General features: G+C 48.8%; 1 protein-coding gene across 4 annotated transcripts; it reads right to left on the reverse strand.

Annotated features, from left to right (window-relative positions):
• Positions 1 to 356: 356 nt before the first annotated feature.
• Positions 357 to 17,706, reverse strand: GPR157 (G protein-coupled receptor 157). 4 transcript variants are annotated; one of them, XR_016438710.1, is made up of 5 exons: positions 17,200 to 17,700; positions 10,180 to 10,393; positions 6,169 to 6,363; positions 4,761 to 5,039; positions 358 to 1,503 (listed from the first exon to the last, which is right to left on the reverse strand). XR_016438710.1 is itself a non-coding variant. In XM_090024065.1 (5 exons), exons 1-4 carry the CDS (start codon positions 17,670 to 17,672, stop codon positions 4,818 to 4,820), a joined length of 1,104 nt encoding a protein of 367 aa, XP_089880191.1. In that variant the 5' UTR covers positions 17,673 to 17,700; the 3' UTR covers positions 358 to 1,503; positions 4,775 to 4,817. The 4 variants fall into 4 exon arrangements, 3 of the variants coding, with proteins under 3 accessions (XP_089880193.1, XP_089880191.1, XP_089880192.1); XM_090024065.1 differs by having other exon boundaries at positions 4,775 to 5,039; XM_090024066.1 differs by having other exon boundaries at positions 359 to 1,503; positions 4,794 to 5,039.
• Between the last annotated feature and the right edge of the window lie 9,654 nt (positions 17,707 to 27,360).

Genomic DNA, 27,360 nt, shown 5'->3' on the forward strand with positions numbered 1-27,360 from the left:
TATTAAAAAAAAAATCTTATAATGCATCTGTGCGAGTGGGCTGAGTTAAGGTTTTGACAGCCAATTCCATCACAGGGCATTGCATTGACACCCCTGAGATTCATTCACAGGGTTGGAAGCTTTTGATCCACCGAACAGATCTCTGCCACTGTTGCTAATAGGTTAACTGATAGAAATAGCAGCAGGTGTGCCGGAGGGCTGGCCTCCTACCTGAGTAGCTGCACCAGCTGTGGGAATAGCTCCATGGTGTGTGCACCTGCCTGCTAGGGACCGGACTGCATGCTACCCACTCAGCTCATACAGGCCCTTCAGTTTTGTGCTGGGGGGGTGGCTGGCATTTCAAGTGACACAAACACGCAGAGAGCCGAGGAGGTTCTCTCACAACAGTGATGAGAGCTTTATAGTCCCGTAGAAAAATAGGGAAGAGCAACCCACATACAGACAGCATGGGTGACTTGTCTTCCTTAAAATGTCAGTCATTTGTTAAATTACAGACACCCCAGTCATTTGTAAAAACACTGTCACACAGTTTCTCTCTCTCTGCTCCACCCCACTCTTAGCTGCAGAGAGAGGTCAACAGGCTCATTTGTCTGTTATTACAACAGTGAATGACAACATCTGTGTATAAAAAATGGTAGGAAGGAGAAGATTTTGTTAAAATGACAAAAGTTTAGAAAGTGCATAGAAAGAGGAGCTGTAAACAGGACATTCTTAAAAGGATAGTGTCTCTAAAAACTCAAGCTGTGATTTTAAAATGCCAGTTAGGGAAAGGGAAGCATTAAACAAAAAACCAGATCATACTTTAGAAGCAATAAACCCTGGATTTGGAGGATACACAACACAACACATCTATATGTCCATTCACAGGCTGTTCCCATTGGAAGGAGCATGTTCGGTAATCGCCCCAAGTTAGTGACCCTCAACAACAAACTGCCCACACAGCCGTGAATTTCCCCAAGAGGCCATACAAACTCACGACACCTCAAATCTAGGAGGGCAGACGAGTTGCTGCCTGCCCTGCGGGAGGGACAAAAACACCAAAGGAAAACACCCAAGGATTTTAAAACAGAAGGCATTGCTAAGTCAGTGTCCCCATCCACCCAGGGAGGAGGACCAGGACCTGGACAAGGTGCCTTTCAAGACCCTGTGCACCATGAGTTAAATCTATCACATGCCCAAGACAGGTCCACTCAGAAGCTTCAGCATTTTCAGGTCATCATGGTTTTCATCCTCCCTGGATATACAGTGAGAAATCCACCTCCTAAAAAAGGGAAATCAAACCCCAAGAATAATGTCTAAGTTCCTATGAGACGAGAAGGACGGACGAAGTTGAAGCATGATGTAGTAACATCTTCCAGGACATCCTGAGAAAGGAGCCAAGGCAGCCACAGCTGGGATAGGACTTCCAGCCGGGGGCTTGTCCTGCGACATGGCCTGTGTTTGAAGTTCCTTTTCTTCCAGTCTTTAGCTCCCTCTATAGGCACGTGGTGGCAAGTCAAATACCTGTTTGAAACAAAAGCACGCAGTTAAAATCCAAAATGCTGTGGACCCTGAAGCACGGGGGCTGCTGTGTACAAAGTGAAGTCACCCGATGCTGGCAGAGATGCAAGCATTTTCCATCATGACATTGCTCCTACTAAATGTCCCAATCTACTGAATCAAACTTTGGAGCAGGTGGCCATGTGCCCCAGCATGGACTTATGCCACCCCAGCTCTTTCTGTGGTTCCCTTTGTATCTTCCCACATTTACATGAGCTCAGAAAGACAGTGGTCCAAGTCCCTCTTTACCGAGACAACATGGGCTTCACAGAGCATTGCCATCAGCAACTGCCCCACTTCCACTGAAGTCCCTGAGCGGAAGCACCAAGCACTAGCAGCGGGCAACCTGTCTGCATGCTAGTTCAGCACTTTCCTCTTCCTTGGCCTCTCACATAGCCACCCAGCTGCTTATTTTTAAGTCCTGCTTGGCTGCAGCAAAAGGAACTAAAGCTGCTTGCACCAGCTTCTCTGGAGCCATTTTCCTTTCTCTGGCCTCCCCACACAAGGGATTTCTAGTGTGGGTTTTTCACTTGTGTCGGTGCTGGTGCAGCCTGTCGAGGGAGATCCACAGTGTACATGACACCCAGTATCTTTTTAAGTTGCCATGTCCTTCAAACCAGCTCTGAGCAGGAGTAGCACTCCCCAAACCCTGCATGGCAGAAAGCTAGGCGTCTCTCTCAACTCTGGTGTCACAAGGAAAGGGGAACTGAAAGCAAGGGGCTTAGGGCTGTTCCATTATTTAAGCATCTCGGAGGCAGCCATCAAAATGCTTACTTCCTCTTCTCAGGGTGGGGGCTACGCACAGCTTTGACTTCACCTTTATGCTTTCCTCCCCTACAAAGGGAGAAAAGCTTTTGATACCACAGCTTCCACTAACCAACCCACATGCAACATTCACTATGAACAATGTGAGGTTCAAGTATGGTTGGGGTGAATCCAGGGCAGCTGCACCCCTCCGATTCCTGTTCTACTCAAACATTAAAACCAACTGCCAGGGAGGGGCAGTGGCATTTCTATTCAGGCAGTGCTAATTGACTTCATGGCTCTTTATTGCCTCCCTGATTCCTAATAACCCCCCTTCGCTCCACAGGTGTTAACAACCCTCTGTCCATTTAATAGTCTTGGCACTATCCATGCCATCTTTTCTTCTGCTATTTTGCTGACTGTTAGCCATTCCTGGTAACATCTCTCTTCTACTTCCCAGCCCTGCAGACTGTTTTGAGTTCTAGCTCTTATAAAAACCTTACCTCAGGTGTGATAATATTAACTCAATCTGTAGAAAAGGTTGACAGTGAAGTACTGGAGGCACTGGCCAGGCACCCAAGAGGGCTAGGTTTTGTTTTATGAATCCGAATAAGGAACGTACATTTAACTACAATGAACATGGCATTAATGACAAATAATTTTGACTCTTCTGCCTAGTTTTCTGTGTGTTTTTTTTTTAAATTTATGTATAATCTAGCAAAGTAGTGGACATCCCAATAGTTATATTTGTTTTTGCTTTGTTTGCAAACTGAGTAATACGGCACTAGCCTCCTAGCTTATTAGGGAACTTTCTGGTTTCTGTTTAACTGGAGAAAAATGTATGTTGGGTTATATGTGATGATGCGTCACGCCATCTACACCCCGCTTTTCAAAATCCTAGGTCCGCGCATGGCTATGGTGCTGGCTTCTTAGCAAGCTAGCTGACATGTGCAATAGAAGAAAGCTCCCAAAGCCATCAGCAAATAACATCTACATAAAACTCAGCACTTGCCTTCCAGGTGCTTTGCCCATAATGGCTGACCCTGCAAGATGGGCAGCTCCCTGGACCTTAGCATATGGGCTCTTGCAAACATGTAGGAAGGCAGTCTCACTGTGCCACAGGAATACCAAATAACCCCATCTCCAAGTCCCTCCCCAATTTCTTTTTTTAAATGCCAATGGAGAGACAACAAAGGGAATATCCACAGGGCCTAAAGGTGAGATGCTCAGACTAGCATCAGAACTTGCTTATTCCCAGTCCCATGCCGAGTCCATTACATCATTCGACCCCAGCATGTCCTTAGTATTAATATTAGTCATACTAATGAGAGGTGCCTTTGAACAGCTGTGGGCATGGACTAAGAGATGCCAGCCTGCTGCCCTCTGCCCCCAGACAGCACCTGAGGAACTAATTTGTGCAAAAGCTGAGTATGCAAAGAAAAAAAAATTGTGGAGAGGAAGAAAAAAAAATCCCCCTTTGGTTTCTCTGTTCATCAGGGCAGAATGAGAAGTAGAAACATATGGCAGAGGTGCAGGCTAAGATATACTATGTCCTGTCCCCGCATAGAGACTAGAGCTCCCAGTCTGTGGCAGTTCACCTCAATCTGGCCATTAGGACCATGGCACGTTAGTGTCTCCCTAGTGAGCATCGCCCTGGTAAAGGCAGAAAGCTCTTGTGATCTGTTCCACCTCACATTGGATGCTGCTCCGTCTCCAGCCCACTGGACTCCTAGATGGGCAAAGTCTCAGCCCCTGCCTGCTCTGCACTGGATTCTTAAATAAGGCTATGTAAGCCTGGCTGAACATGAAAAACCTGACAGTCAGGAGAGAGGAGAGTTTAGTGGTTCAGCTGTTCAGGTACCAGCCTAGAGCCCCAAAACCTAGGTACAAGTTCCTGCTCTGCCCTAGACTTCCTGTATACCCTTGAGCAAATCATTTAGTTCCACTATGCCTCAGTTTCCCTACTGCAAACTGAAGAAAACAAGATGTGCCTAACTTTGAAGGGTGCTGTGAGGATGAAGAGACTAAGAATTGCGAGGCTCACCACTACCAGTCACAGGGCTACAAAAGTGTCCAACATCAGCAGACACTGGCACCCACCACAGACCCCTCTTTACATGTGGTTGTGTATACACCCGGTCTAAGGAAAAGCACAACCAAGTGTCCAGAGTACAGGTCTGGGAGCAAGGAGATATGGGGTCTATTTCTGCCTCAGCTTCCTCATTTTACAGAGGGGAATACCATGGCCTCCCAGCCTACAGGGGCACAGTGTGGTTCAATTTGTTAATACTGGACCACACGCTGCAACCTTGCAGGAAAGCTGTGAAATGGGGTTCCTGCAGAAGCAGCCGGAGCAGAATTTCCTCTCCTACACCAGCAGTTGGATTCACCCTGCTCTGCCTCCACGTTGCCAGGGCCTTGTCATCCCAAGCACAGTAGCCAGGGTGTTCAATGGCCAGGCAATAGAGAGGACTCACAATTAGATGTTTACCAAGGAAGACTGATGCTACCATTGTGGTTCGGAGACCCATGACTCAGGTACTGGAGAACACGGCCTTCCTCCGGTCGATCTCTTGCACTTCTCTGTTCTTGTGGGGCTCGGTCTGCTGGTAATGCCCATCCGAGTTCTGCGGAGGCTGATCAGAGGCATTGTAGCGACAGCAGCAGAGGTAGGAGAGCAGCCGCGTCCGTACTACCCGGGTGCAGAGCACAAACATGATGCAGTTGGCGCCTCCCTGGAACGTGTTCCCAATTCCCTGCCAGGGGCAGGCAGAGAGCATTAGCCACAAATGAATCCCGGACACATCTCTCCCTAGCCCCAAAGTCAGACACTGACCTAGGCCATCAAGGCAACTGCTGCACTGGCAGGGCAGGTAAGCTATTGTTCCTGAACCTGAAAGAACTCAAGGGTCAGAGCCAGTGCCACCTATGATGCATTTCAATGCAAAGCTATTCCACCCCGATGAAGTTCCTGAAAAACCATCCATCTCCTTCTCTAACCAGGAGAGCTGGTTTATGAAGGTGGAGGGAGATCTCTGACTTTGTCGTCAGGCAGACAGGCCATGGTAGGGGTTTGCGATTACCTAAAAGGGAAGATCAGGAAGACTCGTGACAAAGGGAACCAAAGCAGCAGAAGCTGCTCCATCCTGGGGATCACTCATCAGCTCCAGATGAGAGCAGCTTCTACTATAGCCTGATGAGACAGAAGGGAACCACTCTCTCCCCCAGATAAGTGGGCACCATGGACTCCCATGGGAAGGGCAAGCTAAAGGAGTGATACGAGTCATATTTCCTAAAAGATCTGTCCTCTTCAGTGCCTCATGTCACATGCCAACTATTCTAGTTTGAGTGCGATACTTCACAGCTTCTTGACCCCTGACAGATCTTTTTTCCTCTTTGATACTGGGACTAAGGAACACAATGGTGTTTTCAGCTCTTTCCTCTGGCCAGTAGACACCAGAATCACTTCATCCTGAGCAGGGCACCAGCTTCTAGTGTCAGTCAAGTTTGCTGCTTTGCTTCCTCAGATCACTGACTTGAGCAATTCACAACAGGTCTCCCAAGTCCTTGTGCCTACCAGTGGTGCAGCCACCTGAATTAAAGGGATTAGCCAACAGATCCTCAGAGCGGCTGCTCCATGCTCCCATGGGACAGGAGAAGGCTTTGCTCATTCATGGCAAGCCCTTTCCAAGCTTCTCAGAATGGTGCAAATCCTGTATGCTGCATTACAGGAAAAACACTGCTCAGGGCAGGACAGTCTCACCCATTTCAAAAAGCTTAACCAGTCAGTCACACAGCTCCCTCTGCCACCCTGCCCAAAGCTACCACCTCTAATTTATTCAGCTTCTACGCCCCAACCACTAAAAGCACCAGCTGGGCACTCACATGCAGGACCACCAGGAGGGAATTCTGCACAGCAGGGGAGCTGCAGAGGGTCAGGAAGAACCGCACGGTGCTCCAGATGCGGAGGAAGATGAAGATGATAGGGATGAGGATCAGCTTCTTATCTGCAATGGACGTCCTGGGCTGAAAGGCAGGTGTTCTCGCTAGGATGGGACGATATTCAGATAGTGCCGCATGCTTCAAAGGAAAGAAGCAGCCACAAGTGAACAAAGCGGAATGCAATGGAAAGTCAAAAAGGTCCAATATCTAGTTACTAGCCAGTTGCTTGTGCATACTTAAACCAGTGCCTTCTTTCCAAACCAAACTAACTCCTTGCAATCTGCCATGCATTGACCATCAGTCAAAAGGCATGCTCAGGATGGTTGGAAAGGCATAGTAACTCCAGCTGAGCTACCTCTGTGCTCCTGAGAGCAGAGAGAGGGAATGCCAAATTCAGCCCTCGTGGACACAAGCAACTGAAGGGAGCTTCCCAGGTGAAGGAGGCACAAAATGGGATACATGGTCTTTTGCAGGAAGAGCATGCATATACCTATGGCGCTACATGATTAAGTAGGTCATTGCTAGAGCCGTGTAAACATAGGCAATGCTTTCCATAAAGATTTGCTGGCAGCCGAGAAACCTGGGTTCCAGGACCAACTTTGCCACCAAGGTGTTGCATGGCCTTAGATCAAGACCTTTCATTTCCACAAGCCTCATTGCCCCTGACCTCCAAGAGCTGTTAACACAGCCCATGCCATCTTCCAGGGGGCTGGGCTGAGCTGCTCTGGGAATTGTACAGCACAGCCAGAAACTGAATTCACTTAAAGGTGTGATGGGATCCGATACCCTGTCCCAACAATCGTACCATACTGGCCAGTATAAGGTGAGCCTGGGATCACAATACCTGCACTGGTGAGTTGAAAACTGGGTGCCTGATAATCAGCTGATTGTCAGCTCAGCCCTGGTATGGTTCCAGCTGGGGCCACAGTCAGCTGGGTCTGGGTATTTCACCAGGATCTCAAAATGGGTGCAGTCCTCAGACCCAGCCAGTCAGAGCTCCGCAATGTACAGGTAAATTGTGGCATGAATGTAATGCATAGAGGGAGGCCTCAGTTTACCCTGTGAAACAGGTAATATTAACCCATTCTGGTGAAGCCAATACCTACAGGTAAGAGCACATGGTAAGGGCAAAGCATTATGTTACTGCCTACACCATTGCCAAAGGGCTGTTTGTCTATCCAAATGCTTTTGACCACCACCACTGGAGCACAAGAACCCTAAACACATCCCACGTGCTGCCAGCAAGCATTACTCCCCTTTTGCAGATGGGTAAATGGGGGTGGGTTTAATTCCATGCGCTCCTGAGCAGAGCCCGACACGTGCCCAGCAGAGGTACTATGTTAGATGGACCCAGCCTGTCTGACGTCTGTACAGATCGAGTGCTTTGGTGGGGCTTCTTTGCTGCTTCTACCTAATAACTGATTGACTACAGTTGCTGTGGAGCCACGTTGAACTAACATGGTTCTGCTTCCAGTAAAGCACAGTGTTTTTTGTGGAGTTTTTTTAAACATCTGCAAGCAGCCAGAGATATTAAGGGCCAAAATTCTCACCCAGTGTAAATTGCACTGATCCACGAAAGCCAGTGGACATAAGCAGATTTGTACCAGAAAGTCTGGCCTGAAGCGACCTGCAGCCCTGCCAGCATCAGGTCATTACCCTGGAAAAGCTCTGCGTGATCGTACACTGACGTCACATGGCAGCTGGAAGCCAGACCTTCTCTGAGCACTGTTAACACAGCCCATGCCATCTTCCAGGGGGTTGGGCTGCTTTGGGAACTGTACAGCACAGCCAGAAACTGAATCCAGGCCTCTTGAAACCCAGTCTAGAGCCATAATTACCAAGTGCCCTTCCCCCACTATTTGAGAATGGGAGGGCTTCAGCCTTTCTGTGCCCCCTCCTCCCATGTCCATGGAAAGCCCACTGAAAATCAAGTCAAAGGAATCACTTTGATTTAATCAAGTACCTGCCTGAGTCAACAAGCAAGGGCAAGCTGCAACCACTGCCCTTCCTCTCTTTATCCTGAAGTGTCTCTAACCCTGGTTAAACTCATCTGAATCCTCCCTAGCTTCTACCCTGATCCACACTTCCCACTGCTCCACACACCCACGCCTGGCCCTTTCTCCTGCCGCACCTCCGGTGCTCTGGTTTCTGGCAGGAGAAATACTTTTAGCCACATTATGTGCGTCTCACACCACTGCTCTCTCTGGGTGCAGCACTATGGAGAGACACCTGCAGTGGCTCAGGTGCCAGAAACAGTAGACACACATCACAGTGTTTGTTCGAAACTAATCTACCTTCTTTCTAAAGGGGGCTAATTACTCTGGACAGAGCTCCAAACTAAAACAGCCAGACTGCTTCTGGTACTTGCCTAGACAAACTGGCAGCAAGAAAGGCCTGAGCCAGTAACCCTCAGCATGTGAGAGGCAGCAAGAACCCCCAGGCTTTTAAAACAATCTCTGTTTTTTCAGTACCTACAAGTGTCCAAAGCACCACGTAAACAATACCTGCTGCCTACCTCCAGGTCAGAGGCAGGTACTTTCTGTAGGTGTAGGCATCTGCTCAACCCTTCTTGCATCCAGGCATCTGCTCAACCCTTCTTTCATCCCTCTACCCACTGAACACAGGGAACCTGGATCTGGCCTGCAGACCACTCTGATGAGCTAACATGGGCAGTGGTACTGAATACCCCAAAAGACTTTTTCCCTTGTAACCTAGGCCTGCCTGCCCCATCCTGCAGAGCACACAGTTTTATCATTACAGCTTGCTCTGCTCACCTCCACAGTCGCAGCCCTGCCCGCATCAGGTCATTGCCCTGGGAAAGTTCTGTGCAGCCGAGATGACATGGCACCGAGGAGTCAGACCCCCTTGGGGAGCCACCTGTACAGCTCCTGCCACCTCAAGGGGGTAGGAGGTGGGAAAGGACTGGGGTGAGGAGGAAAGCACCCAGTAAGCCTTCTGCCACAACCAAGCTGCCCCCACAATGCCACCTGCACCACACACCAGGAGGGAGCTGCCTGGTAAACCCACGCTGGCTTCCAAACAGCTCCGGGCCCAGCACAGGCATTCACCACCATTTCCAAGCACCCTTTAGGGAAGGGCTTCCATAAAAGGGCTCAAGCCTCAATACAGCTCAAAGGTGCAATGCAACTGGAAAAGGCTCTGGAGGGGAAAGGAGCAAGCATACAGTCCAGCTGGCTCTGTGTGGGCTCTCTGAACCCAGTTACCAAGATGACAATTGCCTCCATTCAGCTCTGTCCCTGCAGAGGAATCAGAGCCCAGAGCGTGAAAGGGGGAGAGTGGCTGAAAATCTCTGGCACAGAGCACAGGGGTGAGGGCCTGGGGGCGGTGGTGCGGATTGGGTTTCCAGACGGTCACGCCGGCATCTGACAGCTGTTGGAACACAGAGTCCCTTCTAGTTTACAGATGGGCGACTAGTGATTGGCGGCAGCAAACCCATTTTGATTCCTTGTCTCTTTCTCTCTCGGCCTTGGAAACCTATTCCCCAGTATTTCCAACACAGACATTACCAGGCGATGCCTGGCTTACGCCAGGAAAGCTGCCTTCTTGAAAGCAGAGGGGGCATCCAGTTTACAAATAGTTGGGAGAAGCATCCCAACTTCTGCCTGTCCAGGGGTAGACAGGATCCAGTTAGGCCAAGATCAGATTTTGCCCTCAAAGTCCCGATCAATTCCTATTGCAATACTTATGTTCTACCTGTCTCTGTCCTGGATCCTCTAGAGCTTATAGATGGCTATTGCACTCGTCCCAGGCTGAATTACTGTATGGCACTGCTGTGTGCTGTTAAATCAGCTGCACCGTTGCTCCCCAAAGACGGCTACATTTTCAGCAACAAGTGAAGGGGCTCCTGTCTATCTAGCTTCCTGAGGTCCTCTAAGCATGCAAAGATGCAGTTGTAATAAATCCTTGCAAAATGAAAGCAGCCAGGGTACCTACCGCTCTGTTGATGTGTTTCTTGATGAGGATGTAGAGAACTGGCAAGATGAGGTAGGCCAGAATCTCCCAGATCTTCCCCGCCAACAGCATCCAAAGGACCCGATCCTCTGCTTCCAGGTTGATCCAGCACCATCCCACAGACACATCTGATGCATCATAACCGATCTTTTTCAAGGCAACAGCAGCCACTGTGATGCCAAGTGGGATTCCCCAGCTGAGGAGAAAGAACAAGAGGGGAGATTCAGGCAAGGCAGGATGCCACATAGCCAAAGGCAGGCTGCAGGGAACAAGTCAGGCAGTGAGAAAGTCCTCATCGTGAGGACACTGGACGTCTCCTGGGATGACCAGCTGGTGACTCCAGCACAGGGCTGGTTGGGAACTGCCATCACGGCACCCGCGAACCCTGAGAGGCAGCAGGGTAAACAACACAACCGTTTCCAGTTGAACTCCAGCTCTGCCCTTGCAGACCAGGTGGTGACCTCCCGGCAAATCCAGTCTAGGAGCAGGGTTCCCTCTGCTCTGGAAGACACAAGGCATATGCAAGACTTGCCACCCTGTGATTTACCCCTTCAGTTCTGAATGCCAAGAAGCAATGCTGCACACTGTGTCACAGAGCAGCGATGGAGCAGTGACCACGCCCCGATGCTTCCACTTTTCCTTAGAGACTACTGAATTATGATTCACCGAGTCCAGCCAGCACATCCCTAATCTGAAGGAAGGAAATCCAAGTGTGGATAAGAAAACAATAGCGCAAAAAGCAGGCTACAACCATAATGGCCACAGAACCACATTATGTGGGAGGGTAGACCACGCTTACCGCTATCTCTCCATTCAGTACTCTAGTATTCAGGGACCAAGCCAAAGACGCTTGGACAAGGAAAGCTCAGTTTAAAGTTACAGTCTAGCCACAAGCATAGTGCAGTTTTTCCAAGCCAGCTTTAAGTTAACTAGATAATGGTAGAAGGGGGCTACCACAGCACCAAGCCCAGCTCAGACTAACTACCTAAGTACTTAATTTCCTGGGTAGATTGTGCAGCCTACAATGAGCTTATACTGCCACAGTGACACTGCTCCCAGGACCAGAGCTAGCTCATTTAAAGCTACACAATGTAGTCATACCCTTAAGTTTTCTACTGCTCCGAGTTGGTAGCATTGGCTACTTGAAGGCCATGTGCCATGTCACACACTCACCCTGCTCAAGTTATAAATAGGAAGATGGTCATATGCAGAAACCTGTCCTTTGCTGATACCATGCTGCAGGGGATCAGCAGTATAACCTTTCATGCTCTATTTCTCTTCCAGCCCAAACTCAATAGTTTTGCAGACACACCCTTGGTTCTTCACAGGCAAATGGCAGTGAGCTGTATCATCCTCCCTGTTTTCTCCATGCCACGTATAAGTGCCTGCCTGCAGTCTGTTGGTCTGAAGACTTCTGAGACGGACAATTCAGAACCAAGTCAGCTGGGACCCAGCATGCAGACACGAGCACTTGAATCCTATGGTTAGGTTCCCACTTGGTATTTAGCACATAAGCACCCATGCTGGAAAGGATCCACACCTCCCACTGCTTATCTGGGCAAGGCCTACGAAAAACTGGACACAAAGCACTCATTTCGGAAAGGTGTGCAGTTCTCAGGGCTCCAATCATCTCGTTTCTTCAAGGGAAAAATATTAGGGGCAAACAGAAGGAATAGTGAAGAAGCAGAGATGAGCCCAAAATTGCAGAAAATTCCAACCCGAGTCCAAATTAAGCTTGGGGTGTCCAGAGCCAGCACATCATTGATTCGGGCTTGTCTTTGGTAAAGGCAACGGTGGAAAAGCCATTAACACAGAAGTAACAGAAAGTGGACAGAAAAAAAGGGAGGAAACAGCCAGGACACACAAATCCAGGAGTGCGAATCATCAGACTCCGCAGACAACAAAAGCACCTTGCCCATCACAGCCTTTACCTCCCACCCAGGGACCCCATCCTAGCTCTTGCTCCAGCTGGCTTTGGACTGCCCAGGTGCTAGAATACCATCCTACATTGAAACAAAATCTGCCCTTTCCATGAAGTTAGCTTAGGAAACATCCTTCAAGAAATAACCACAACAACCCAAAGCAAGCCCAGACCAAGCCCCAACCCCAGGCCCCTCCAGATGATAAGAAAACAAAGCAAAAAATCAAGCCCCCTTATTTATCTTCCCAGGTCCATACTCCCCCATTGCAGCTGCTCAGGATCAGCTGCAGTCAGCAGAGGATACACAAGGGATGCCACTCTTGAAAATCAATCGCACGCCCCTCGTCCTTCTGAGTGAGCCAGCCTGCATTTTATACAGCTGTTGGGGGCAGGGATAATAACTACCATGTGCATCTGAGCGAATAAAGCAATGTTTCCAACATATAGTTTTCTCTGGAGCATATGACAGTAGCAGCCAAGTGCCTGATGCCTATCACAAAGCTCCTGTGCTGTCATTCAGTTTTAGCAAACTGAAATACAGAAAGATTAAGAGATTTGTCCATGGTACCCGTGGGAGAGCTAGGACCTTGAACCCAAATCGTTTCAGTCTCAAATTTAGGGTATTAAGCACAGAGCATTTCTCTACCCTCCCACCCAATCCATTTTCCTTTCCAGATATAATTCAAGATAGTATTGTGTTGCAAAGTCTCAGAGGACCTCACCTGCCACCCACAAACCAGGCTTGGGCTCACTCCCTACTGCGTAAATGTTCAGCTCGTCTCTCAAACAAGTCTATATTCAAATACTAACATCAGATGCCAGATTCAGGACATTTCAGTAAGAAATTCAAATCAGCATTGGTACTCGCTGAGCTGGTTCGAGGCTGCCATTTGGGAATGTTTTCCTTGCTATTATCCCAGCGGGGGCCCACCAAACTAGCTTCTCAAAAATATGCAGACCAGGGCCAAGAAGCCACAAAAATGTTTGCAAATCTCCAAAGTTTAAACACATTTTGGCACAGGCTGTCACTTGTTGCTCATCATTCTGTCATTTTTTAAATCACTCAAACAAGAAGTGAATGCAGCCCCACATGACTTTGGCAGCCTAACACGTTCCAGGAGTATGGACCTTCACCGCACAGCTCACAAAACACCCCATCGACTGACTAGTTGTTTGGCCTCAAAAATAAGAAAATACTTATGCAAAAAAAAAATTTTAAATCAAGATGGGTTCATGAACATGTGGGGGGGCGGGGAACAGGGTGAATTCATGAGTATCCCCACAATTAATAGCTCTGCCAGCTCCGACTACAAATCTGGCTCAATTCAAATGTCCAGCATAGTATTATTCCACTCTCCTAAGCTTCCCTGGTACTCAATGGCAAACGAACACGGAAGGCTGAGCAAGGCTGGAGCTCTCAGATAGGAAGTCTGGTGGCTTGCTGACCCATGCTTAAGTGACTTGCTCATGCAGCCTGTTTCATAGGCTACAGGGATGCCCCTCAACTCAGGCAGTTGATGAGTTTGTCATGGGCTAAGGTGTGCACTAATAAAGTAGAAACAAGAGGATCAGAGGACAGGCCTCAGAGCCAGCAATTCCCAGGTGCTAATTCTGCTTGGACACTCCCTTTCCCTCACCCAGAGCCTTCAGGGAAGCAATGACGGAGGAGCCAATCTTCAAAAAGGCCAGCGTAGTTCTAAATGAAAACCAATGGAGACTGGGTTTGGCTGGGCCCTGTGAAAACAATGCTCAGTTGCTCTCTTCCTCAGCTGCCACCTTCTTAAAATGATGACAGCTGCATTCCTTTACCTTGCATGAGAAGATTTAGTTATTTATTTTATATGCATGCATGCACGTATATTAGTGAAACGTGGTCTATTTGACAGGGCCACTCCATAGGCATCCCTTCTAGCAATCGCAGGGGACAATAATATAGCAAAGTCTCCGAGTCCAGCTATGCTAGGCGTCACTACCAGTAGACACCCTCCCTGGCTTGCAAGTACCATATTTACAAGCTAGTGAACCAACCACCAAGTGTTTGCACTTTGCTTAAGCTGCCCCGAACAGCCTTTTGTAAACTATGCGTCATAAAGCCACACCAAACTGCAAGAGATTCTTGCCTTTTCTGAGTCGCATGTGGGAGCTTATAGATAAATCTCAACACTCACACTTGCTTTTACATGAATAGAAGAGCCCCTTCACACTAACAGAAGAGCCCTTCCACAAATGTATCTACCAACGTACAAATGACTGTTTTTGGAAGGAGCATAGAGCAGTCTGCAGACATGTCCACACAGAGAGCAAACCCATGCATGCCTACATGCCCCTAACTGCATCACTTATCACTGAAAGGTGGCTGCTTGTGTTTAACAGTTTAGGACAGGAAGCAAACTGTATCCCCTTGTGCTTAGAGATCCAAAATGAACTTGGATTTTTGTGTTCAGGCTACAGGGACTTGTACCCAGGACAAGTATTCAAAGACTCTCAAAACTAACACCATCACTTCAAGGCCCAGTATAGTCATATATAAAAGTAAAACTGAACAGGCCCAATGCAACTCCCCAGAACGGTTCTTAAAACAAAAGCACGTTACCACTTGAATCCCTATGAAGCAAACCAGTTGGGCAGGTTTCACCTTAAAAAAAGAAAAGCTTGACACATTCTGATTTACCTAAGAGGATAACCCAAGGCACAAACTTCCAAGCCTGCCATGCCTTAAAAAAAGTAACCAAGGCTCATAGTGATTCATTTTAATGTCAGAAGAGAATTTCAGTCCCTATCTGTTCCATCAAGAAGGATATGACCAGCACAGGAAGGACCATTTGTTTTATTAAACACATGTCATTGTATCAGGATTAATTAACCACAAATCAGGTCAGGACTGGGCTTAATCAAGCCTGCACTAAGACCCATCCCACCCACCACAGAAAGCCTCATAGTCTTCACAGTGGGAGCTCTCTGCAAGATCAAGGCGTCTCACTAGAGAAGCAAAGATTCCTTAGCTGCTATCTAATCTACATGTACCCCCTGTTGTACAACAAAGATCCCAATGACTTCATCTTCTCTTTAAATCCCGATTGTATCACTTAACTTTTATCTAGGCCTTTTTGTGTCCTCTTGTCCATTTAGTTTAACTATGTGCCCTTGTGTCCCTGTGGATAGCTGTAGCTACTCCAGATTTGACCTGTCCTCTTGGATGAGATGCTCTGAAGATAATTCAGCATGGGTAATAGTGCTGAAAAATAACCCCCAAAACAGTGTCTCCCACCACGAGTTCTTTAGTTTGGCTTTTACCATCGGGTTCCCAAGCCACAATAAGGAATGCAGGCAGGAGGAGAAGGAGAAAAGGGTGAGGTCTCTCGAGAAGGGCAGACAACAAGTCCCTGCCAGTGTGTCTGCAGCACAGGCTTCCTCTGTGGATTTTCAAGATTTTTAAGGCTAGCACAAGCACTACACGGGCTGCGCACAGAGGCCAAGTCCTCTAAAAAGCTGAAGCTAAAAGCAGAGTTGGGGTGAAAAGAATCAAAACCTGAATCCAGCGAATTTGGAGCTGAAAACCTGTATTCACCAGCATCCCCCAAGAAATCCCCAAAATTACCACTTCAATTCCTTGCCCCCAGCTACAAGGAACAACATCCAAAACATCAAGACTGCCCGAGAACATGCCACCGGTCAAGACAGGGTCCTGCCACTGCGGCAACAGGGAAGCAGTCAGTTCATTTACACCCAGACCAAGCCCCCTTGGTGACTGTTAACAGGGCAGAGAGAGCGTAGTACAAGATTTTGACTATACGGTGCCTGAAAACAAAACCCAGCAAGGGCCAGCTGAGAGAGGAAGTTCAGCTTCTGTACACTCCTTCTGCACACCTCACAAGGGGAAGGGGTGCCTGTAATGCTTAACTAGTTTATAGCTCTGCATGGTCCTCTGCAAACATTAACTGATCCTCACAACCTCCCCATCCCTCTTCCATGGCCTTGTGAGGTAAGACGTTATTAAGCACGTGGAGAAACTGAGGCCACATAGTAAGTCACTAAAAAAGACGGGGGGGAAAAAAAGAAGGGGACAGAGCCTGCAGTGACTTGTACGTTCTCATGGCACTTGGAAGGAGCGCGGCTCCGTGCGGCATCCGGCTCTGTGAATTTTGGCTGCTATTCCCATTTCCTAACCAGTAGGTGACTGCTACGGCCTGGGAACCCACTCTCTGCAGTTCCCATATCCCCATCTCGCTTTGTGCTTTTTGCCTGAAGAGGAAATGAAAAAAAAAAAAAAGAGAAAGAAAGAGACCCCAAAACACTGCAGCATACGAACAGCAGAGATCCACCGCCGTTCTTGGAGCCACCAGGACTCTGTCCAAGCCCTCCAACTCATTAAGAACTGGGGCAAAAAAACACTTTTTCTCTTGCTTCCCACCTAGGCGTGATGCCTTCTCTGGCCTGTGTTTTACTTTGACACAACACAGCATTTCAGTCGTCTTCCAAATGATGCTGCTTGAAAATGAGAGATGACAGTTTGGAGCATTTGGCAAGGAAAAAGACCTGAAAAGCCATGATTTAGCCTACCCAGAGGGGCCTTTTTTTTTTTTTTTTTTTTTTTTTTTCTCTAATTCCCCCCAAACTAGATTAGTCTCCACATAAGCGATTACGAAAACCTGGCAACGCACGGAGCTAAAAGATCACTCTGTTATTCTCAGCTCGGAGGTGGCACATGATTATACAAGCTTGAGTTGCATAATGAAGGCTTTTATTAAACATGATGTGGAAAATCAGCTTGCTAAATTGTCAAAACTCAGACACCGGCCGCACTGTGGGCTGCTTTGTCTCGCTTCCTGTTAAATATGCCAAGCAGCCGTCCGGCGGTCTTTCTAGCAACCTCCTGGCTTTCAAGCGGCATTCTCCTGAGGTTAGCCCACTACATTTCCCCCTACAGGGATATGGGGGGCGGGGGGGGAAGAGGGGAGCAAGGACCAAAGAAGAGCAAAGCTACAGAAATGCCAAGGATGCTCCAGAAAGCCCGGGTGGGTTCCCAGCTTTGCTCTCCCCACCGGTCCTCCGGCTGGGTGGCTTTCCAGGCCCTCACCCACCTCACGGCGTGGAAGAAGCAGAGCAGGCCGGTGCCCGTGGGCGAGCCCCTGACGATGGTGATGTAGAGGTAGATGGCGATGGCCATGGTCCAGAAGAAGGAGCTGGTGTTGGAGAAGGTGGAGAGGGCGCCCTGCAGCACGCAGTCCCACGACGTGGCGCCGAAGTCCTGCAGCACGCCGTAGAAGTAGGAGGCGGCCGACAGCAGGTCGGCCAGGGACAGGTAGAGCAGGAGCTGGCGGGGCCGCGTGCGCAGCTCGGGCCACAGCGCGTGGGTGCACACCAGCAGGCCGGAGCCCAGGAAGGACAGCGCGCAGGAGCCCAGCACCGTGACGCGCTCCCAGGGGTACAGCTCCGTCGGCGGCGGCATGGGCGGCATGCTGCCGGGCCGCGGGGCACGCACTGCCGGCTCCGCAGGGCGGGCAGGAGGACCGCGCTGCCCGCCGGCCCGGCCCGGCCCGGCCCCTCGCTGCATCACGTGAGCTCCGCGCCCCGGCTGCCCCCGGCCGCCGGCCCGCCGCCGCAACGGCCGCCCCGCCTCGCCCCGCCCCCAGGCCCTGAGGCGAGCAGGGCGCAGCCTGGCCCCGCGGGCACCAAACCGTCCGGAGGCGCCCGCAGCGCGGGGCTTTAGCCGAAAAGGAGGCTAGAAATAAAGAAATAATCCCCCCCCCCCGTCGGTTTGGATTCAGCAGCTCAGCCAGCCCTTTCCCTCCGCTTTTTACTAAGAGCGCGAAGTTTGGCAGTCCACCGGGTACCGGCTGCCCAAAGGGAGCGGTCAGAAACGGGTATTGAGGAAGCCCGAGAGACCACCCGCGCTTGCAGCCTCCCTCTACATTTGTACGTTCAGAAATGCAGAGGAGTGCTGAAATCGGTCCCCTTCGGAGACAAAAACAAAGAAAAAAAATCATATGGTGTCCAAAAAGCGATCCATTTAGCTGCTCGAGATCATTTTCAGGGCTCAGACGGTTAGAAACTCATCTGCAAAAAGCCCAAACCAGTGTCAGATCCGTCCCAACCCCTCCCCGAACATCCAAGGTGCTGCAGACTCGGACTTCGAGGAGGGTGTCACCTTTGAAGTGACTATAGAAATCTGATTGTGAAAGCCCGGTTAAAAACACAACACAGGAAAGGCTGGAGGGGAGTCGGCTGGATTTTCCCCACCCCCTTGATGCATAATTGACGTGAATCCCCCTAAACGAATGGGTAAAATACAGCGTAACCACTATTTCTCCAGCCAACTTCCCCTAGTCACTCATCATCCTAAAATTCCTAATTGTCCTCACATATATTTCTTTTTTTACACACCAAAACTGCCTGTTGTAGTGCCCCAAATCCCACAAGGCAGCAACATCCTGAAAACAAACGTCCGAGCCATGCTCAGCACAAAGGGAAAAGGCAGATGGATCAGCCTTAGTTTTTCCTTACCTTCGGAAGTGCAAAGGAGCCCATCTCACTCTTGCTTTCAGATTGCATGCGCTTTGTGAAGAGCAACTGTGCGAAACCTGAGCCTTGTTACTCTAGCTGAAATGAAGCAACAGTCCCTTGTCCTGCCACGTGAACCATGTAGGAGTAGTGTTTTCTGAATTAATCCCTTCCTAGTTTCTCCCATCTCTCAGGCAATAGTTCATTTGTAAACTCCAAGCTTACACCAGTCCTTATTTCAAAATAGGGAGGAAGGAGGACCCAGGAAACTACAGGCCTGTTAGTTTTACCCTGTTCCTGGGGAAGCTCTTTGAGAAAGTTATCCAGGAGCACATCTGCGAGGGGCCAGCGGGGGAGATTATGCTTAGAGGCAACCAACACGGGTTCATTTGAGGCAGGTCATGTCAGACCAACCTGGCGGCCTTCTACGACCAGGTCACCAAATCTTTAGATGCAGGTGCCACAGTGGACACAGTCTGTCTGGGCTTTAGGAAGGTCTTCAACACCGTCTCTCACCCCGTTCTCGTTAAAAATTAGGCGACTGTGGCATCGATGCTCCAGAGTCAGATGGGTCACAAATTGGTTGGAGGGCCACACCCAGAGAGTGGCGGTGGACGGGTCATTTTCGACCTGGAGGGATGTGGGCAGTGGGGTCCCCCAGGGCTCAGTCCTCGGGCCCGCACTGTTCAACATCTTCATCAGCGACTTGGATGAGGGAAAGCACTCTGTTCAAATTCATGGATGACACTAAGATGTGGGGAGAAGTGGGGATGCTGGAGGAGAGGGAAAGGCTGCAATTGGATCTGGACAGGTTACAGGGGTGGGTGGATGAGAATAGGTAGTTTTCAACACTGACAAGTGCAAGGTGCTGCACCTGGGGAGAGAGAACCGGCACCATCCCTACAGGCTGGGGAACTCCCTTGTTGTCAGCACAGAGGCAGAAAAGGATCTTGGAGTCATCATTGATGCCAGAATGAACACGGGCCGGCAGTGTGGGGACGCAGTCAAGAAGGCCGACCGCACCTTGTCCTGCATCCACAGATGCATCTCGGGCAGGGCCAGGGAGGTGATCCTCCCCCTCTATGCGGCACTGGTCAGGCTGCAGCTGGAGTACTGCGTCCAGTTCTGGCGCTGCACTTCAGGAGGGATGTGGACAGCACGGAGAGGGTCCAGAGGAGGCCACCCACATGGTCAGGGGGCAGCAGGGCAGGCCCTACGAGGAGAGGCGACGGGACCTGAACCTGTTCAGCCTCCACAAGAGAAGGCTGAGGGGGGATATGGTGGCCATCTATAAACTGGTCAAAGGGGACCAGCAGGCACTGGGGGAGTCCCTGTTCCCCCGAGCACCGCCAGGAGTAACGAGGAATAACGGCCATAAGTTGACTGATAGTAGGTTCAGGCTAGACATCAGGAGGCACTACTTCACTGTCAGGGCGGCTAGGAGCTGGAACCAACTTCCAAGAGAAGTGGTGCTGGCTCCTACCCTGGGGGTCTTCAAAAGGAGGCTAGATAATCACCTAGCCGGGGTCGTTTGACCCTAGCATCCTTTCCTGTCATGGCAGGGGGTTGGACTTGATGATCTGTTCAGGTCCTTTCCAACCCTACCAGCTATGAAACTATAAGCTTTCACACTGTGACCAGAAAGCTTTTACTGAAGTCGCTTGAGGTGAGGCCACCTTTCAAAGCAGCTGCACTGACCAAGCAATTCCCCATTTATCCACTATGCTGACACCAAGATCCTCTCTCCTTCCAGCTGCTCTGGAATCATTGCCATGACCCCACATCCATCGTTTCAATAGATGAACCAGACAACATTTATACTTCTGCAACTTCGGAGCAGAGTGAAGACAGGCATGTGTTCCCTAGAGCAGCCCTCCTCTTGAGCAGCAAATTCGCTGCTGTCTTGCCAAGCACTGGCAACTGGTCCAACTAAATGAAGAACTGCCATTAAGGACCCCTGAATCTCAAGATGCATGGTTTCTCCTAACCAAGACCACAGGGATTTATGGTCTGACCTGAACACAAGCCTCCTTCCATATGAAGGGGGTGAAAAAAATCTTCCAAGTTAGGCACTACCCAGAATTGTTCTGGGGCGATACAATCCTCCGTCTGGAGAATCCAGACTTCTGCTGTAATTAGGCCCTACCCTTTCCTAGTGTTTGTGTTCTTGTCCCAAGATTGTCCCCAAACCCATAAGCGCTCACATCTCACTTCTGTGCCCTGAAGCACAAGGATGCCAACACAGCTACAGTCACAAGTCTCTCCCCCAACTTTAAAAAGGCTAAATTACACTTTGCTGAGACTAAAATCATTCCTCTCTCACCCAGCCCAGGCAGTGCTGTTTTGCTTCCCCCCCCACACACTGGCTGACTGCAACCAAGCTCAAATCACCTCCTTTGGAAACAATTTGTGTTTCTCCGATTTCAGTTTCAGGTTGACGGCACGGAGGGTTTCCCAGGGCACTTGTAACCAAATCAGTTCTTGTTCAGTGCCCCAGGACAACATGTGGGCACAGTGCACATGTTGAGACAGACATGCCAAGCAATGCTGTCTCCATTAGTCTCTCAAACATGGCTAGTGCCTTGCCCAGACTGAAAGTTACCTCTGGAAATTGCCATACACCTAGTCCTGATGTAGAAGCAGCTGCTCTCCTGCCCTTTGGCTCTACTTCCACTTGCCAGCACCCACTCTTAAGACTTCCAGTGCAAAACCAGTCCATACCACCCTTTCCTTCTGGTCCCCCATATCCATGTGCAATCTCTTGTCGTCTCACTTTAATGGAAACCTTTCTGGGGCAGGGACCATTTTTTTGTCCTTTGTTTATACAGCAAGTGGCACAAAGGCCATAACTAGGGCTCCTAGATCTATAGCAACACAAGTTATTATAGTGATGATAAACAGCTTCTGTGCTGGCTGCTGTAGCAATCTGTGCGCTAGATAATTGCATACCCTAAACTAACTTCAGTTAATGTTCTGGAGTCTACACAAAATCTGCCAGTGCGGTGGTGCTGGTGAGTTTTCAACCAGATCCGGAGGCCCAAGCACTGGTTGAAGACTCAGTCATTCTTCCCCAATTCACTTCCTCAATGCCTTTTTACTCCTCTGCAGACAAGGTTTTTTGGTTGAATCTGATATCTTTTATTAGACCAACTTAAATAGTTGGGAAACAACTTTTAAGCAAGCTTTCGGGTTCAAAAGCCCTTCATCAGGCTAAGGCAGTTTCAGCCATTGGTGTGTGCTCTTCCTGGATGGCATGAACAGTGCTCCTTTGCTACCTGTAGAACAGAATGACTCTTTAATAGGTTTCCCTGCAGCACCAAGCCTTCAGGGACCAGCATAGCACCTTCTGATGCTTATCCGTGTGCCTCTCCAGATCATTCAGCCTCCTCATTTAAGCATACAGCTTGATGCCCCAACAACTCCATTTGAAGCTCCAGGAGTTCACCTAATCCGTCTTCTCCTTTGTAATTTTCTTCTCCATCAGCACTTACTAGAACCACACTGTCTGGGCTGTGGTTGCCTTTCCTACTATTTGTTTGCTGGAAACATTGAGCAACGAGCAGGAATCTGTTCCCGATTCAGAACAGCACATATGGAAGCAGGACACATTTCCTTGGGACTCGTCTTCACAACAAGCTTCCCCTTCTTTCCTTTCCTAGGAACATGGAGAAGCTGTTTTTTGTGCTTTCTGCCCCTGGATGCAAGACAATTTGTTTAGTGAACTCCGGTTTCCCAGAAATCCCTTCTCTCAGGTACCCAAATTTCTGACTTTCTGTTCCAGAGGCCTGATTTGCTAACCCAGTTTTCCAGCTTTTTGGCTGGGTCCCTGTCCCCGTGTGCACTGGGGACCAGTCAGGATAGTCAGGTTGGTTCCTCACTGGCCCAGCCTTTCCCCTACATCGGCTCTATTAGCCACTCCAAGGGAGCCAGCATCCCTTATTATACATATTCAAGAGCCAGAGATTCATGATTATTACCCAGATCTCATCAAACATTGTGAGGTGACCTTGTACCTCCAAGCCTGGCCCCTTTGCTTTGGTGTGTCCCCATTTTCTGACCAGAAGAGGGGAAATCAGATGATATTTGTGTGGCCTACCTTAGCAAGCCTTGTGTGTATAACAGCCCTTTTAATGGACAATCCCCCCTCACCGTACTAGCATTTAGTTGAACCGCTTCACTTCACACGTGCGTTGCTGCCAGTTGTTTTTTTAACAAACCAAATTCATCCCTTCTTCTAATCACTCCAAAATGTCACACATCAGATCAGACTTCCCCTTCCCACCCTGCTTATCAGACACGGGGCAGCACTTACAGAGCAGCTGGTTCCTCTCGCGGTGCACTGTACAAGAAAAGATTCAAGCCCCACAGCCAATTCCATCACCTCTTCTTGCTGATCTTGATCTGCAAGTCCAAGTCATGCTGAGTCCATTGATCCATTGCCAATTAAAGTCCTTTCTCCAACACCAAAGCTCAGACTCTCGCATTTACTGCTAGAAAACCCTCTCTCTGCTCATCTTCCCACCCATTCCTGTGGGCTACAAATGTCAAACTAAGCTAAGAGTCTCCCAAGGATTTTTCCCCTCAAAGATTGTGGTGTTTTTACATTATTTGGGCTGGGACAATCTCATCTTTCCCCTCCGGGCCTGACAATCAGGTTCGAAAAGGATTATTAATATCCTTTCTTACCCGAGTCTCCCAGCTAGCAAAATTTCATATCCAGGTGGCAGGTTTTCATTCTTTGATGTTGTTATCTTCTGACCCGCAGGAGATGTGCAGCTATTTTGACCAAACTACACACTTCTACTCTCAGGCATAAGAAATGCTGCAGTCCTCAGATAAGTAGAAATATTTGGAACCTGATTAAAAGTAAGTGACAGGCATCATTCTATTTAGTTGTGTTCAGACAGATGGGGTAATCTGCTATAAATCAGCAGATTAGGTCAAACTTCCCCTTGAAAGCCTCCCCCTTCAGAGATCTATACATACAGTAAAGCAGAGAAAAAACAGTATGACGCGTTAGCTACTGCAATAGCATTTCTTCCAATTTTCTCTTTATTTTAATGACAGCTACGCTCACAATAAAAGAGCTTTTATATTGCCATTTTCAAAGGCACTGGAGGAGACCCAGGGCCACTGCAAGTCATAGTTCAAAAGTCTATTTGCTGATTTTATGATGAAAAGATGGGTCCGTTTGGGAGTCCTACCACCCGTGTGACCTTAACCAAAATTGCCAGATAGGACGTGAAGGAGCAGTTGGCTTCTATTTTTAGCTGGTGATGACATGAAGGAGAAAATCTGAGCTTCACTTCATCCCACGCTGCTATACTGAGAGGCTCAAAGCTTATTCAGAAGGGGAGTGTGCCTGCCCACCCAGCTCATTAAATCCTAAGCATGCGAGATAATGGAAGACATTAGAATTAGCACAGATCACACTAGTAAACTTCTGTGATGCAGGTACCTGACTATCAGGAACAGGACTCAGGATGCTGCCTGCCTCTCATAGACCACAAATCATTCTGTTGCAATTATTTTGAAGATTTTTCCTTGTGCCTAGTTAGAACTCAGATCAGTAATTCTCTCCCTGGCCCCAAGATGTCACTACTATTTCACCTGAGAGTGCAATTATAGTCTGTCCCAAGACGTATCCTTTTTCAAATACTGATAAATAGCCTTGATGGATGACTGCAAAACAAAGGCCTCACCCTGCTGCTAATTTTGATTAAGTCAAAAGTGTTTTCACAATGAAGAAATTCTTAAACCAATCATCTTTGTCCAGCTCTGCTACATGCAGAAGCTGAATAAAGCATGCAGTTGACTTTTTGCAGAGGTGTGGAGAAGTTCTTCAGGGAAAAAGCAGAATCCAATACAGATGGGAAGGGGGTGCAAATGTGAGACTTCATATGCATGTTTTTGCTGTTAGAGGACTTGACCTAACTTGAATCCTAACATGAATGTTACTTTACAATCTTTGTCACTTACTCTCAGTAACATTTATGCATCTGCATTTACTCACAGCCTTATGGAGCCCAGTCTACAAACCTAGACAGCAACAGAAGACAACCAGTTGCCACGATGGTCACCAACTTTCATTCAGAAAAGCATCCCTTTCCAGGACAGCAGTGAAGCATTTGCCAGCGAGCCCATGCCCCAGTGCCTTCCAGCTTTGGGCCTCAGGTAAGTGCATTAAATAAGTATTTGCATGCCAGAGTGCCACCTTCTAGCCAAAGGAGCTGGATGGCCTATTAAGATGCCTACACTTGACAGCCTGCATGTTCCGCTTGTGTTGTAACTTCCCAATCCACTGATAAAGTACCATGAGGCATACTCCAAATCGTAGCCTTCTTGGTGTTAGCAAGACAGGTCCTCCATGCAGGAGTTATGGAAACCACCCTTTAAAAGTTAGTTCACCCCTTCTGGTGGTTAACAGAAGAGGCTGACTGCTGATCAGCGCTGCTGTGCTCTTTGCCAGGAAGTCAGATCTGTACACAAAGCATCCCCTCCTCCAGCCCCCCTCCAATTAAGTCCATTGGCTTCAAGGACTCGGTTTTACCCCTGCAGAACACCACATATTTTCCCATCATTCACAGCCTTGCAACCTGACCCAAGGTCTTCTGCAGGGTCTGTCTCCACCCTCCAGGATTATGCTATGCAGGCCAGCTGTCTGGATGTTGCAAGTAAACAGGATTCTCTCCCCTTGGCCCAGGAACTCTAGCAGGAGGAAGACAGCCACTTCCCAGCAACTGGCTTTTATGAGAACCAGGTGATCTTCAAGCTGTCACCTGATCCCTGGCTTTACAGCATCAGCTGAGAGGCAGCTGATTAGTCACAGGTCAGGCTAGGCCAGGCACTGTGCTGGATGGCAATTCCAGCATTTGTGCCTCTTCTGCTATTGTGGTAGGTGTTAGTTTCTGCAGCGTGCGCACTGCAGTCTGCCCTTGCAGTAGTCCTAGCTCCGGCTAAGGCTATAAACATTGCAGGCTCTATGAAGAGAATGTCATGAGTAGAGCCTCAGTCTGGCTCTCTGAATAGGGGGTGAAACACAAAAACACCTCAACCCTTAGATTGAAGCTCTTAATGACCATGAAGAGTCTTAGGCATGTTCCCCTTCTGAAGCGGAGAAACATTATTATTTGTTCTTTGTCGTGAGCAGCAGCCAAAAGATACAGGGAGGGGATGTCACAGCCAGTTCACGTATGGTATTTAGTTAGAAGACAAAGATGTACTTCTAAGTGTGAACAAGCCGATTTGGCAAGACTGGGGTCAAAACTGCAGGTGAGACACGAGTACGAGGCAAAGGGTCATGCTAGAAGCTTTGCATGTCACACATGCGTCTGTGCTACCTGCAGAGACAAGAGGCTTGTATTTCTCCTTCCAAAGGAACAAGGAAGCATCATACCAGGGCAACAAGTTGTAAAGAGTCTGTATTCTTTCCAGTGTTTGCAGTTCTGTGTTTAATCCGATAAAGTATACATGGCTTGCCCTCGGATGGAAACTGAAAAGGAAACCCCCAGGACTTCAGGGAGTGGTAGGCTATGATCCAGGAGGCACAGGTCCTCCTGCTGCATCTGACCTGAAGAGCCTCCTCTGCAGAAAGAAGCAGGTAAGGAGGTCAAGGCACCATCCTGCTAGAAGCAGCACCTTTCAGATAAGATAAGGGGGGGGGGGGGAAAAATGGGCCTGCCCACCAGGGTGCACGTTAAAAGTCCCACAGCACACGGATGCCAGCAGCACCACTTTGCTGGAAGGAAAAGGGTTAACACAGGGGATGCAGGCACTCTGTCCACCGGGTAGGCTCAGGCACTTTGAAAGAAAACCCTGAGTCCAGCTCCAGCGCCTGGAGGGCAGGTCTAAGGCCAAGGACTGGGCAGAGATCAGCTTTGTTCAGTATTTAACTGAATACAGTGGCTGCACAAACAAAGGGCTCCAGCCAACTCTCATGACAACCAGTGAATAAAAGTTTCCTACACTTTCCTTCTCCAACCACCAGAAGACTCTGCATCAGTCTAATCCATCTCCAACACAGGTGAACAAACTGCTTTAATTAGCCACTCCAGGGCCTGTATTATCTTGTGGATGGATCGGACAGGTTTCTCCTGGGACAGCACACTTTTGTGTTCAGTATCTGCAAGCCCCTTCCGCCCAGCAGGCACAGCTCTCAGGGTCAGGCCCCTGCCACTATTCTAGGTGTCGGTCCTTTCCATTTGGCCACTTGTGTGTGATCACTTAAATATATCATATTGCAAGATGTTACATTTAGGGAGTGTTCCAAGTTATTAGGACACATGACCTGATCTTTACTGTGGAAACTCAGTCATCCCACAGCAAAACTTCTCACTTTCTGCATGAAATCTAGTTTACAACCCAAGCCTGGGTGGATAGGTGTATATGTCCGCTGAATGCAAGATACAGGCTCTCTAATGGGCCCAGCACTGAATTAAGTCTGACCAGTGAGCACAGCTCAAGCAGAGATGCTTGATCATTTTTAGGGAGGTTTCCATTAGCAAACGCACATCGCAAGGCTGCAGCAAGACGACACAACCGATCTGAGCAGCAAGTGACAAAAAGCCCATCAGCAACAAAGGGAATTTTATGCCAACAGAATGTAATTAGTTCCGCCATTGGAATTAGGCCAGCACAATCAGCAAATTAAACTATGTTCCCAGTGTTGCAACAGTTTCCATTTCAAATTTAAAAGAGGAGATTGGTAAGGGATATCCCTTCCTGCTGCAGTTATGGAGTAA

The sequence above is a fragment of the Crocodylus siamensis genome, chromosome 12, assembly GCF_052110815.1.
Source record: "Crocodylus siamensis isolate JL-2025a chromosome 12, ASM5211081v1, whole genome shotgun sequence".
NCBI classification, from domain to species: Eukaryota; Metazoa; Chordata; order Crocodylia; family Crocodylidae; genus Crocodylus; species Crocodylus siamensis.